The sequence below is a fragment of the Procambarus clarkii genome, chromosome 20, assembly GCF_040958095.1.
Source record: "Procambarus clarkii isolate CNS0578487 chromosome 20, FALCON_Pclarkii_2.0, whole genome shotgun sequence".
In the NCBI taxonomy this organism is placed as follows: Eukaryota; Metazoa; Arthropoda; class Malacostraca; order Decapoda; family Cambaridae; genus Procambarus; species Procambarus clarkii.
The window spans coordinates 31325714-31341329 of NC_091169.1; the positions used below are offsets into that span (position 1 = coordinate 31325714).

A 15616-nucleotide genomic window follows, 5' to 3' on the forward strand; every position below is an offset into this window, starting at 1 on the left:
TGGTGACAATTATAGTTGTCACATTTAAATCATTCTCACAGAATACTGTCACTTGAATCCAACCATTTACAGGCTATTACCGTAATTCCATTTCTGACCAAATAATTCCTTCCTGACTAAAAAAAATTAATCTCTGATATAAAACAGGTGCCTCCAGGCTTCGTAATTTATTTTATAATCTAGTTTCAAGGATTAACGTGTGCATTACAATGAAGGTTTTTGGTGTATAAACTGTGGTATGGGGTGTGGTGCTGTTCGCACTGCATATGGCGTGTATCCGTAGCCTACGTAAGGACAAACAGGAGAACAATGAGCTCTACACTGAGCTTAGTTGGGAAGTGAGCTCAAGGTCAAGCTTGTTTGATGAATCATCAAACGTGCTGACGTACATTCCGACTGTGAGTGAGTGCCGGTTCCCCCTGGTCGGTCCCTCCCTGACAGGCCTTCAGTACCAACGGTAAAACCTTGCCCTCCGCCTTTCACTGGACACAATGAGGAATGAAAATGGTTATCAGGGTTATCACGTCCTATCAGGGTTATCACGAACCGTTAGTACTGTTATCTTCCTCTGCTGCCTGCTGATAGTTATGGCTCCCTTCCTCACTCGATCATTTCTGGTCGGTGGTGACTCTCTTAACCAAAAGTCCACTGATAACAATGGCTCTCTTGATCACGTGACCACTGATAACAATACCTCTCTTCATCAAGTAGGTTGTGTAGATACTACATCTACCCACCAAGTGGTCACTGGCACCACTTCTAGTGGTCAGCCTGTGGTCACCAGACGTGACACTTGGCGCTTTTCCCCTGATAGTTCCCTTCCCTTCCCGGTGAGAGTCTAGTCTCTACCACAACGCAGGTATGAACTACCTCCAAGACTCCCAAAATTTAAGCGACCATCACAGGCCCAGAGATGCCCTCGCCCTTCACAGACCACCAAGTCTTCTTCAGACCCTCAAGATAAAACACTGAAGATATTTTACGACCAGGAGCCTCCAGAACAGTGGAAACTTCTCGCACCAGAGAAAAAGGAGTACAAAAAGCCAGTGGAGACAACAGAGAAGGTTTCCGAGGACAACACAGGGAAGAAAGATAAGAAAGAAAAACAAAATGGTGAAAAGGGGAAAGTGAAAGGGAGCCAAAATAATAACCCATAGAAACAGATGGGCAAAAATGCCAAGAAAAACGGCAAAAATGATGAGCCAATCACGCTATGGGTCACAAATGGTCCTACTGATTGAATGAGGTGTGGTACGAGTCCACTGGGTCGCAGACAGAGCGGGAGTGGTACATGTTCGGTTGTCGCGGGAGTGGTACGTGTCCTGTTGTCGCTGTCCACTCGGCTGCGAGACACGTACGTGTGTGTGTGTGTGTATTTACCTAATTGTGCTTGCAGGGGTTGAGCTTTGGCACTTTGGTCCCGCCTCTCAACTGTCAATCAACTAATGTACAGGTTCCTGAGCCTACTGGGCTCTATCATATCTACACTTGAACCTGTGTATGGAGGCAGCCTCCACAACATCACTTTCCTAATGCGTTCCACTTGTCTACTACTCTGACAATGAAAAAAATCTTTCTAACGTCTCTATGGCTCATTTGGGCACTCAATTTCCACCTGTGTGCCCCTTGTGTTAAATAGTCTGTGTCTATCTACCCTATCAATTCCTCTGAGAATCTTGTATGTGGTGATCATGTCCCCTCTAACTCTGTTGTTAGAGGCCAATCGCGCTATGAGTCACATACGGGTCCTGTTGACTGAATGAGGTGTGGTACGTGTCTCTTTGTCGCAGGACAGAGCGGGAGTGGTATGTGTCCCGTTGCCTGTCCATAGGCAACGGGACAGGACAGGTACAGTGCTCTACGTCAATCCAGCGACGTGAGGTTTAATTCCATAGTCTCTCCTCGTCATCTCCCAAATGATACCTTGTATCTGGTTCTCCTGCTCCCTACACCTATCTTCATTACATTGCAATTTGCTTGGGTTAAACTCTAACAACCATTTATTCGACCATTCCTGCAGCTTGTCCAAGTCTTCTTGAAACCTCAAGCTGTCCTCCTCTGTTTTAATCCTTCTCATAATTTTGGCGTCGTCAGCAAACATTGAGAGGAATGAGTTTATACGCTCTGGGAGATCATTTGCTCTGGGAGATCATTTACGTATATCAGAAACAGGATAGATCCGAGTACAGAGCCCTGTATGACTCCACTGGTGACTTCACACAAATCTGAGGTCTCAGAACTCACTGTAACTCTCTGCTTCCTATTGCTTAGGTACTCTCTTTTCCACTGGAGCCACGTCCCTCTGGCTCATTTGGGTACTCAGTTTCCACCTGTGTCCCCTTGTTTGCGTACCACCCGTGTTAAATAGTTTGTCTCTATCTACCCTGTCAATTCCTCTGAGATTTTTTAGGTAGTGATCATGTCTCCCCTTACTCTTCTGTCTTCCAGTGTTGTGAGGTGCATTTCACGATGCCTTTCCTTGTAACTCATGCCTCTTAGTTCTGGGACTTGCCTAGTGGCATATCTGAACTTTTCCAGCTTCGCCTTGTGCTTGACTAGGTACGGCCTCCATGCTAGGGCCGCATACTCCAGGATTGTTCTTACATATGTGGTATACAAGGTTCTGAATGATTCCTTACACAGGTTCCTGAAGGCAGTTTCTGATGTTAGCTAGCCTCGCATACGCCGCAGATGTTGTTCTTGATGTGGGCCTCAGGAGACAGGTTTGGTGTGATATCAACTCCTAGATCATTCTTTCTGTCCGTTTCATGAAGGACTTCATCTTCATTCTCTATCCTGTGTCTGGCCTCCTGTTTCCACTGCCTAGTTTCATTATCTTGCATTTAATCGGTTTGAACTTTAGTAGCCATTTGTTGGACCATTCATTCAGCCTGTCTAGGTCATCTTGTAACCTCATACAATCTTCCTCCGTCTTATTCCTCCTTATAATGTTTGCATCATCAGCAAACACTGAGAAGGAATGACTCTATACCCTCTGGTAGATCATTTACATATATCAGAAACAGTATGGGTCCAGGACTGAACCTTGCGGGACTCCACTGGAGACGTCTCGCCAGTCTGAGACCTCACCCCTCACAGTGACCCGCTGTCTTCTGTTACTTAGGTACTCCCTTATCCAACGGAGTACCTTCCCTTTCACTCCTGCCTGCATCTCCAGTTTTTCGCACTAGTCTCTGATGTGGTAGTGTGCAAATGCTTTCTGGCAATCCTAAAATATGCAGTCTGCACACCACTCTCTTTCCTGCCTGATTCTTGTTGCTTGACCATAAAATTCAGTTAATCCTGTGAGGCATGACTTGCCATCCCGGAAACCAGGTTGGTCCCTTATCCAACGGAGTACCTTCCCTTTCACTCCTGCCTGCATCTCCAGCTTTCGCACTAGTCTCTGATGTGGTACTGTGGCAAAGGCTTTCTGGCAATCCTAAAATATGCAGTCTGCCCACCCCTGTCTTTCCTGCCTGATTCTTGTTGCTTGAACATAGAATTAAGTTAATCCTGTGAGGCATGACTTGCCATCCCTGAAACCAGGTTGGTGTTGTGTCACAAAGCTCCTTCACTCTAGATGTTCCACTAGCTTTTTTGCACAATTTGCTCCAATATCTTGCATGGTATGCAAGTTAGGGACACTGGCCTGTAGTTCAGTGCCTCCTGTCTATCCCCCTTCTTGAATATCGGGACTACGTTTGCCGTCTTCAAAATTTCTAGCAGTTCACCTGTTACCAGTGATTTATTATACACCACGGAGAGTGGCAGGCACAGTGCTTCTGCTCCTTCCTTTAGTATCCATGGCGATATTCCATCCGAGCCTATAGCCTTTGTCACATTCAACTCTAGCAAAAGCTTCCTTACATCCCCACTGGTAATCTCAAATTCCTCTATGGGTGCCTGGTTAACTATTCATTCTCTTATCTCTGGAACTTCTCCTTGCTCTAATGTGAAGAAATCCTGGATTTTTTATTTAGTTCCTCACACACTTCCTTGGCGTTTGTAGTGAATCCTTCTGCCTCTATCCTTAATTTCATAACCTGTTCATTTACTGTTGTTTTTCTGCTGATGTGGCTGTGCAGCAATTTAGGCTCAGTCTTTGCCTTGCTTGCGATGTCATTTTCGTATTGTCTTTCTGCCTCTCTTCTCATCCTGAAATATTCATTCCTGGCATTCTGGTATCTTTCTCTGCTCTCCAGTGTCCTGTTATTCCTATAGTTTCTCCATGCCCTTTTACTTTGCTGCTTAGCTAGAATACATCTCTGATTAAACCATGGGTTTCTCATCTTCATTTCACTGTTTTCCTTTTGGACTAGGACAAACTTGTTTGCTGCGTCCTTGTGTGTGTGCTTGTATTCACCTATTTGTTCTTCCGGGGGTTGAGCTCTGCTCTTTTGGCCCGCCTCTCAACTGTCAATCAACTGTAACTAACTACTAACAATTTTTTTTCCACACACACAAACATACACACACACACACACACACACAAAAAAAGTAGTTAGTAACAGTGAAATTGATTGACAGTTGAGAGGCGGGCCGAAAGAGCAGAGCTCAACCCCCGCAAGCCAACTACGTGAATATACACAGGAAGCAGCGCCGTAACAGCTGTCTAACTCTTAGGTAAATATTTACTGTTAGTTAACAGGGCCATCAGAGTGAAAGAAACTTTGCCCATTTGTTTCCGTCAAGGTCCGAGAATCGAGCCTGGACCACAGAATTACGAGTCCTGTATGCTGTCTGCTCAGCTACCAGACCCCTTTGTTTGTGTGTGTGTGTGTGTGTATGTGTACTCACCTATTTGAGCTTGCGGGGGTTGAGCTTTGGCTCTTTGGTCCCGCCTCTCAACTGTCAATCATCTGGTGAACAGATTCCTGAGCCTACTGGGCTCTATCATATCTACATTTGAAACTGTGTATGGAGTCAGCCTCCACCACATCACTGCCTAATGCATTCCATCCGTTAACTACTCTGACACTGAAAAAGTTCCTTCTAACGTCTCTGTGGCTCCTGTGGGTACTCAGTTTCCACCTGTGTCCCCTTGTTCGCGTCCCACCAGTGTTGAATAGTTTATCCTTGTTTACCCGGTCGATTCCTCTGAGGATTTTGTAGGTCGTGATCATGTCTCCCCTTACTCTTCTGTCTTCCAGTGTCGTAAGGTGCATTTCCCGCAGCCTTTCCTCGTAACTCATGCCTCTTAGTTCTGGGACTAGTCTAGTGGCATACCTTAGGACGTTTTCCAGCTTCGTCTTGTGCTTGACAAGATACGGGCTCTATGCTGGGCCCGCATACTCCAGGATTGGTCTTACATATGCGGTGTACAAGATTCTGAATGATTCCATAAACAGGTTCCTGAACGCTGTTCTGATGTTAGCCAGCCTCGCATATGCTGCAGACGTTATTCTTTTATGTGGGCTTCAGGAGACAGGTTTGGTGTGATATCAACTCCTAGATCTTTCTCTCTGTCCGTTTCATTAAGTACTTCATCTCCTATTCTGTATCCTGTGTCTGGCCTCCTGTTTCCACTGCCTAGTTTCATTACTTTGCATTTACTCGGATTGAACTTCAACAGCCATTTGTTGGACCATTCACTCAGGCTGTCTAGGTCATCTTGTAGCCTCATACTATCGTCCTCAGTTTCAATCCTCCTCATAATTTTTGCATCATCGGCAAACATTGAGAGAAACGATTCTATACCCTCTGGGAGATCATTTACATATATCAGAAACATTAAAGGTCCAAGGACTGACCCCAGCGGGACTCCACTCGTAACGTCTCGCCAATCTGAGACCTCACCCCTCACACTGACTCATTGTCTCCTGTTGCTTAGGTACTCCTGTATCCAACGGAGTACCTTCACTTTCACTCCAGCCTGCATCTCCAGCTTTTTTACTAGCCTCTTCTGTGGCACTTTATCAAAGTCGATTTGGGTTTGACTGAGTTGTCAAGGTTAGGTTGTTTAGATTCAGGTTTAATCTTATCATGAGTTTTCAACCTGTTAACCGTTATTCTCAGTCCCTCGAATATTTGCTCGAGAGTGAGAAACTCGGTTTTATAGTGTGAGCAGATTTCTCCTAAAATATTTTGAGGTAATTTCCTCAAAAAAAGGGTGGGGGGGGTATGGGTTTGGTGGGGGTGGGTGGGGAGAGGGTAAGGCCGTCCCATTAGCTTGTCAATCTCACAACGTCTCAATCCGCCGCGAAGGTAAGACCTTGACGAGATAGCTCCGCACAACAGTAATGGCTGTAGGAAGAAGAGGTGATGGAGATTGAGTTAACATGCATACATTTCAATGATCACAGTTAACAAGAACAATTTGTAGGTTGTAGGTAGAGATCACGTCTCCGTGACGATGTGAAATGTTTCTCTCTTTTAGTAAACGATAACCTACTGACTTTGACTGAGAGAGAGAGAGAGAGAGAGAGAGAGAGAGAGAGAGAGAGAGAGAGAGAGAGAGAGAGAGAGAGACAGAGAGAGAGAGAGACAGACAGAGAGAGAGAGACAGAGAGAGACAGAGAGACAGACAGAGAGACAGACAGAGAGACAGACAGAGAGAGAGACAGAGAGACAGACAGAGAGAGAGAGAGAGAGAGAGGGAGAGTATTATCGTGGTAAATCGCTTAAGTGTTTAATAAAAGAAATAAATTTATATATAATGTGTTTACTTTTCCCTCGTTTATTGCTGTTGCCCTGTTGGTCACGTTACGATATAGCTTACACATATTAACAGAAATAATACTAAAAGGGTTTGCACAGAACAATGGTTGATGGTATGGGAGAGGAGGGGATGAGGGGTGGGAGTGATTGATGGTTTGGCAGGTGAGGGTCTGCTGGTGAGGGCCCCTGCTGGCAGAGTATGATCCTCGCTCCTCCTTAACGAATCCGCAGTAGAGGGGGAACCGCGGTAGGGCGAACATCTCCACCCAACTCTGAAGACATCGAAAAGCCTTTAAGGCAAATGGGCCACTCCGCAAGAGGGTGCTCTCTCTCTCTTACCCCTCAACACTTACGGCTTCCTGTAGGGGGGAGCTAATGGACGTAAAGGCTTTCCTCTCAGGTATAAGGGATCTCCTCTCCCTCCCCCTCCCCAAACAACATATCCACTATGTTGGATCCCCTCAACCTCTACTTACCATACTATCATCAAACTATTATCGTCACACAGGATTAAGTCTATGACAAACACACATACATAATTAATGCTTTTCCTTGTATTTCTTACTATACCACATAGCCCACATACTCTCCTACACCCCCAACAACATGAACTCCCATCTTTCCTGACCACATACCCAAACCCCCGAGGACTAGAACCGCGCGCACCACATTCCTCTGACACGCGTCATAACATCCAGGAAATTCCCCCCAAACCCTTTGTGACTAGAGCGACGCGCTGAGACTACGACGACGCGCACCACCTGGCACCCAACAACATGACTTTCCCTCGTTCCTGACCACATACCATAACACCAGACACACACACGCGTTCGACACACGCCAAACTTCCGGGAAAATTCCCTCCAAAACCCTTTAGGACTATGACGACGCGCTGCGACTACGACGACGCGCGACACCTGTCCAGCTGGCACTCACGGAGTGCCACCTGGGCAGATGGCGCGCACGGTCGTAGTTCTCAACTTCACTACTGACCTTTTTAGCCTCCCCTTTGAGAAGACTGATTAGGTAAGCAAATTTAGAAACTTGGTCAAGAGAAGATTTTTTGTGTATATGAACTTCAAATGAAGTCCAAAATGTGTCCCAATTTTCTTCATCCAGCCCTGCAAATGTAGATATGTCTAAAGTAGGCAGACGAACCTCAGGCAATTGATTACTGGATTGAGACATAGTATTATTTGCATTGGATTTATGTTGATTTACTATATTGGATAGTACATTAAGTTTATCTTGAGTCTCATCTTCATACTGAGAAATTTCTGCTAGAGTTTGATCTATTTCATCAGGATCAGTTTCAGCTGCATTCAGTAGGTTGAGATAAGACTTGATTGTAGAACTGACTTGATCAAATTTGAGATCAGCTACTCTCAATGATGTTTCTAGTTGATAGTAATCAATGGGAGTTGCTTTAGACAAAGTATCAGACTTATTAATCAGTCTGGTTAAATGACCTTTAATTCCATTATAGGTTCTCCTTAACTGTTCAGGAGTAGCCATGGTGGCTTAAAGTCCAAGTTTCATAAGACTTGAATAAGTATTGCTAATGCAGCTTGAGTACTTGCTCATTAGTTGACAAGTAAATTGAATATAACCTAAATTAGTCAGGCTAAATTGCACTCTTCTTCATTCAAGGTTAAATGTACCTACCTAACAATAAGTAGCTAAGGATTTTGAGCAGTGCTTGAATGTCACCATTAAAATTTCTTCTGGCTAGCTCTTCATTATCACCATTAGATGTAATAGTGATCATTCAGCAGCACTAAAAATTCATGCACACAAATAATTAATACACAAAATAATTAATATGTATATACTCTAATCAGAGAGACTATAAAGTTTGAATCCCACCCTTGGTAGGGTCAGCACAAGAATGAATAATGTAAGCACTACTGACTAGTTCAAGACTAGTTGAAAGGGTTTCTACTAAAGAAAGTTATTTAGTCTGCATTTGTGCAAAACTCAGCACAATCACAGCCTAAATTCCTACCTAATAAAGGTTGGCATAAATTAATTTATGGTGCAATAATGTGAATATATAGTTGTGGTGTATTTTTGTTTTTTTAGATTTTATAGTTTATATAAATGTGCACTTGCACACACAGGTGAAAATACAAATATGTACAGTTAATTTTGCCTTGCTAGCCACAGCCTTTTATAGTGGTTGATTGTGTTGACCAACTTGTCAACTACATGTGACCTAGATTCACCCGACAGGTGTACACCATCTCTTGCCAGATTTTGCCTGTATGGTCTGGCTGTAAATTGAATGTAAGTGGCATCCAATTGCACTCTCTTCCTCAGCCGAAAGTTTATATATATATGGCAGCCCTTTGGTAATATTCTAGACTCACTCCTCAACGATTATTATTGTTTAGTTGGCGAGGTTCCACCAATGTGAAAACTACTGAACTGCTAACAAGTTTAAATGAGGAAATTATTGTTTTAAGGTGATTAATTACCTCAGCTGGGTGTCGAGTAGGATGGATGTCATTACCACCTAGATAAATAATAGTTAGATGGTGAGGTCACTCTAACGCAGGTGTTAATGTGGAGTTATTATAGAAATTGTGAACTGTTGCTCCTTGTGACCTGAAGATTCTTACCTCAGTGTGAGGTATAGGTCAGAGTGCTGTGGGTAATTGACTGTGTCCCACTAGTGCTACTTTATACATGAGGTATAAGCAGCAAATATATTGGTGTGTATTAGGCTGACCTATGTGGTACTCTGCCAGTAGTCACAATTAATAAAATGTGGTTAGCCTAGATTACTACACACGGTAATTAGTTATGATTATGGTATTAATTGTAATATATCCGGTTTGATAAGGACCATATTTTTGTGTTGGGAAGAAAGCTTACTCTCTATTTATTGATTGATGTTTAATTAATAGATTAATTTAAATTAATCGAAGGACCACCCTATTTTTGCTGAAAAGGGAAACAGATAAATCAATAATGGATAAGGACTGAAGTACCAGTGCCTATGGATAGTGGAACTAATAAGAGTTATTCTTTAAACCTTAATTAATTAATGGACTGTATAATAAATTAATGTTCGAGAATAAACTTTCCGTCCTTCACAAAATGGGGGGTTAATACCAGAAGTAAAATACTCCCAGTACGCTTCATCGAGGCTGGTTCTTCCTTGAAAAAATTAGTAATTCCTACTAAGTTATATACAAATAAACATTAAATAAATTGGTTAGTGACATGAATATTATATGATGGTTAAACAAGAAATCATTCTCATTTGAATTTAATGAGGCTATCAAATTGCGCTAGATGTCTCAAATCATATAAACGAAATATTTCTGACTGGTAATTAATTATTAACGTCACTTAATGAAAGAAAATAACTGAAAAAGGGATTCAGCTACTTAGCTGTGATAGTGAACATAGAGGTAGAGGTGTGATGGCGTCGTCTGGTATTTGCTGCAACACGTGTGCCCGAGTGGCGTGGGAAAGTGAGAGGACTACGACCTCTCTACGTTTCTACGTTTCTACGATGTAGAAACTTTAAACTAAAAAAATGAGGTTGCATGGATGGATAACAATGTTCAGTAAACAGTTGTAAACCGAGTTGTAAACTGAATGGTAGTGCCATTCCAATACCTGGTTACTGATAATAGTATTTCACGATGGAAAAACCTTATCCTAAACTAAAAATGAGCTCACATGAAGTGATTTTCACTTACTGATATGTTAACTGAATGTCTGAGCTATCCAATAGTAGTATTAATTCACGATGGAAAACTTTAAACTAAACTAAAATGAGCGCCCATGAAGTGATTCTCACGTTCATTAAACACTTACTACGTTGTTAACTGAATGTCAGCGACATCCAATACATGGTTGATGATATCCGTATTAATGACATTGATAATAAGAGGTCTTGAACTAGATACGGGCAGGGGGACAGCAAAGCTGCGATATTGAAAAGAAACTGAACTGAATTTGAAAATTGATTAATATATGTAATGTGAAACCGATCTACTGGAAAACAGTAAGCTAACTTTATTTGAAAAAGAATATGAGAAGACTGCAAAGCTGGGGGGCAAGAAAAATGATAAAAATAAGAAGTGTTGATCTTCATAAACATAAGATATCCATGACCGTAATTAATACAGTGTGAACTCTCTTAAACTATGCACACCGTGAAATCTCGTCACTATGCATAACTTGTCACTCTGCGAAACAAATTATTGACTATAGTGCGACAGTGAGAATATAAATGACCACTTATGTTTTGGAGTGCTATTTTAGTCAAGAAATACTGTAAAGGATGATTATTGACTAAAGGGAATTTCGCAGACTGCTGGTGTTTGATGTGTTGAACTGCTTAAAGGAAGCATATTTGCTAGAAAAAATTCCTGTGAAATAATGCTTGTTATATGTTTTGACTATCTAGCTAATAGCATATTGCATGGCTAATAATGAAATGAAATGTCACATTTTCGTCTGACTCACTTAGCACAAGTGAAGAGAAAACATTGAAAAACTGGCAAAGGTTGAAAACTCTGTGAAATCATATCTGTTATGTTAAGTTTTGACTAGCTGCAAGCTATGTTTGCCTTCTCTCTCTAATCTACACACGTGATATGAAATGTGAATTTTGTTGACTGAAAGGAGATTGATGATACGAATAGTAATTGCCAACATTGAGCATATTCTCAAAAACATAGTTTCTGCAAAAAAAAAAAATAACATTAAATTAGATGCGAGCTGCGATTTGAAAACAGAAGATATGTGATGTGTGGCTTATTGTGTGGTCTCTGGAGATATGATCTCCACATATAAGTTTCTCAAGAAAAGCGGTAAATTTGACTAGCTGCAAGCTATGTTTGCCTTCTCTCTCTAATCTACACACGCGATATGAAATGTGAATTTTGTTGACTGAACTGAGTTTGATGATACGAATAGTAATTGCCGACATTGAGCATATTCTCAAAACATAGTTTCTGCAAAAAAAAAAAAAAAAAAACATTAAATTAGATGCGAGCTGTGATTTGAAAACAGAAGATGAGTGATGTGAGGCTTATTGTGTGGACTCTGGAGATATGATCTCGACATATAAGTTTCTCAAGAAAAGCGGTAATATTTTTCTTTGTGTTTGGATGTAATGGCTAAACATGGATGTCATTTTCAATAATGCTATTTGGTCATCCGATAAAGTTGATTTTCCACGTTACGTTACATTGTGTTACAGAGGGCTAAAACTGGTAGTCCTTAATATTCATATGGAAGGAGATGTAATGGAGATGGGCTAAGTCATACTTTTTATTTAAAAATGTCATTTTGGACTGCAAAAGTTGATTTGCGTTACGTTACGTTACATTGTGTTACAGAAGGCTAAAACTGGTAGAGGTCAATATTATATGGTAAGAGATGTGCTAAGTCATACTTTCATTTAAAAATGACATTTTGGACTGCATAAAGTTGATTTGCGTTACGTTACGTTGTGTTACATTGTGTTACAAAGGGCTAAAAGGGGTAGACGCCAATATTTTATATGGTGAGAGATGTAAATGAATATGGAATAATCCCTCACTTTCCGTTTCAAAATGACATTTTGGACTGCAAAAAGTTGATTTGCGTTACGTTACGTTGCGTTACATTGTGTTACAGAGGGCTAAAACTGGTAGACGCCAATATTTTATATGGTGAGAGATGTAATGAAGATGGACTAAGTCATACTTTCATTTAAAAACGATATTTGGTCTGTAGAAAGTTGATTTGCGTTACGTTACGTTACGTTACATTGTGTTATAGAGGGTTAAAACTGGTATACCGTAATATTCATAAGCTATGAGATGTAATGGAGATATTGTGTTTGGCTAAATGGGGTTCACATTTCAATAATGTTATTCGGACAACCGCCAGAAAGTTGTTCTCCATGTTACTTAATGATGATATAATGCGATGCTAGCGTGTGCTAATATTTTATTTGTGTTTAGAATGTAAGGGCTATAGGAGATTGTCTAGACTTGCATACATTTTCAAACGCTATTTATGTAGGCAGTAGAAAGACTGTTTTCCCATTACGCTACATTGACTGTGTTACAAGAACTGAAAATAGCCATAGTCCAGAGCTATTTCACTATTCGACTCACCCGGTCTTATTCTCATCGATTGGTGTTTACATTGGATGATGATGTAGGTCTTAAGAGAGAGAGCCTTGAACTCGGGGATAATGAACAAGTCAATTTAATAATAGTATCAAGACTGTGTTTTTCCATATTGTCGTAAATATGTTTACTCGCCTAATGGAGCGAGAATGAACGGCGCGTTTGAGGTAAAGCGAGGACTGACCGTGATGTGTATGTTTGTTTTACCACAGTGAATATGAAGCTATATTATGCTATGTCTATCAGTTGTTGAATAAACGCTTACGTTACGTTATGTGATACAAGAACTAAACAAGCTTGTGGTAAACTTTTATTGTGTTTGGACGTAATGGTTAAACATGTGTACATTTCATTATTCAGACATCGGACACAAAGTTGCTCGTTACTCTTAAAATGATATTGGGCAAAGAACGAAGTTAGCATATTGGTCGTGTTACCTTACAAGGTTATAAGGGTGAGAGTGATGGGGGGTCGAAAATTGACATTAGTGGCCATCCTCTGATGCGCTGTCAGTCTAAGTGAAATGGAAAAAGATACGTGAACAGCGGCAGCAGGAGAAAGGAAATGATGGTACTTTCCCCAACTAATAAATGATCTGGAGAGAGAAACCGTTGACTGCTATGTATATCCCATGCAGTTGTGTTTGCAACAAATTATGATTTGTTATAATAATAAGATTGAAGACCAGCTTATGACTGGATATTCTTAAAAAAAAAATGCTATTTGAGCAAAGAATGATGATACTAAGGCTTGGCACAGAACATCTGGTCTGGGAAGGGAGCTGTGATACTTGTTGGTTTGGGTGTGGAGGGGGGTGGTGGGGGTATGGGTTTGGTGGGAGTGGGTGGGGAGAGGGTAAGGCTGTCCCATTAGCTTGTCAATCTCACAATGTCTCAATCCGACGCGAAGGTAAGACCTTGACGAGATAGCTCCGCACAACAGTAATGGCTGTAGGAAGAAGAGGTGATGGAGATTGAGTAAACATGCATACATTTCAATGATCACAGTTAACAAGAACAATTTGTAGGTTGTAGGTAGAGATCGCGTCTCCGTGACGATGTGAAATGTTTCTCTCTTTTAGTAAACGATAACCTACTGACTTTGACTGAGAGAGAGAGAGAGAGAGAGAGAGAGACAGAGAGAGAGAGAGAGAGAGAGAGAGAGGAGAGACAGAGACAGAGAGACAGACAGAGAGAGAGACAGAGAGAGACAGAGAGAGACAGAGAGAGACAGAGAGACAGACAGAGAGACAGACAGAGAGACAGAGAGAGAGACAGAGAGACAGACAGAGAGACAGACAGAGAGACAGACAGAGAGAGAGAGAGAGAGAGAGAGAGTATTATCGTGGTAAATCGCTTAAGTGTTTAATAAAAGAAATAAATTTATATATAATGTGTTTACTTTTCCCTCGTTTATTGCTGTTGCCCTGTTGGTCACGTTACGATATAGCTTACACATATTAACAGAAATAATACTAAAAGGGTTTGCACAGAACAATGGTTGATGGTATGGGGAGAGGAGGGGATGAGGGGTGGGAGTGATTGATGGTTTGGCAGGTGAGGGTCTGCTGGTGAGGGCCCCTGCTGGCGGAGTATGATCCTCGCTCCTCCTTAACGAATCCGCAGTAGAGGGGGAACCGCGGTAGGGCGAACATCTCCACCCAACTCTGAAGACATCGAAAAGCCTTTAAGGCAAATGGGCCACTCCGCAAGAGGGTGCTCTCTCTCTCTTACCCCTCAACACTTACGGCTTCCTGTAGGGGGGAGCTAATGGACGTAAAGGCTTTCCTCTCAGGTATAAGGGATCTCCTCTCCCTCCCCCTCCCCCTCCCCAAACAACGTATCCACTATGTTGGATCCCCTCAACCTCTACTTACCATACTATCATCAAACTATTATCGTCACACAGGATTAAGTCTATGACAAACACACATACATAATTAATGCTTTTCCTTGTATTTCTTACTATACCACATAGCCCACATACTCTATTACACCCCCAACAACATGAACTCCCATCTTTCCTGACCACATACCCAAACCCCCGAGGACTAGAACCGCGCGCACCACATTCCTCTGACATGCGTCATAACATCCAGGAAATTCCCCCCAAACCCATTGTGACTAGAGCGACGCGCTGCGACTACGACGACGCGCACCACCTGGCACCCAACAACATGACTTTCCCTCGTTCCTGACCACATACCATAACACCAGACACACACACGCGTTCGACACACGCCAAACTTCCGGGAAAATTCCCTCCAAAACCCTTTAGGGCCTGTGACGACGCGCTGCGACTACGACGACGCGCGACACCTGTCCAGCTGGCACTCACGGAGTGCCACCTGGGCAGATGGCGCGCACGGTCGTAGTCCTCAACTTCACTACTGACCTTTTAGCCTCCCCTTTGAGAAGACTGATTAGGTAAGCAAATTTAGAAACTTGTTCAAGAGAAGATTTTTTGTGTATATGAACTTCAAATGAAGTCCAAAATGTGTCCCAATTTTCTTCATCCAGCCCTGCAAATGTAGGTAAGTCTAAAGTAGGCAGACGAACCTCAGGCAATTGATTACTGGATTGAGACATAGTATTATTTGCATTGGATTTATGTTGATTTACTATATTGGATAGTACATTAAGTTTATCTTGAGTCTCATCTTCATACTGAGAAATTTCTGCTAGAGTTTGATCTATTTCATCAGGATCAGTTTCAGCTGCATTCAGTAGGTTGAGATAAGACTTGATTGTAGAACTGACTTGATCAAAATTTGAGATCAGCTACTCTCAATGATGTTTCTAGTTGATAGTAAT

At 41.9% G+C, this 15616-nt stretch overlaps 1 protein-coding gene across 1 annotated transcript in view; it reads right to left on the reverse strand.

Annotated features, from left to right (window-relative positions):
• Positions 1-7539: 7539 nt before the first annotated feature.
• Positions 7540-15616, reverse strand: part of LOC138366800 (uncharacterized) — a 42912-nt gene continuing 34835 nt past the window's right edge. Inside the window, exon 5 of the mRNA XM_069328084.1 lies at positions 7540-8084. Within this exon, the coding sequence (XP_069184185.1) occupies positions 7540-8084 (545 nt within the window). The remainder of the gene's footprint in view (positions 8085-15616) is intronic.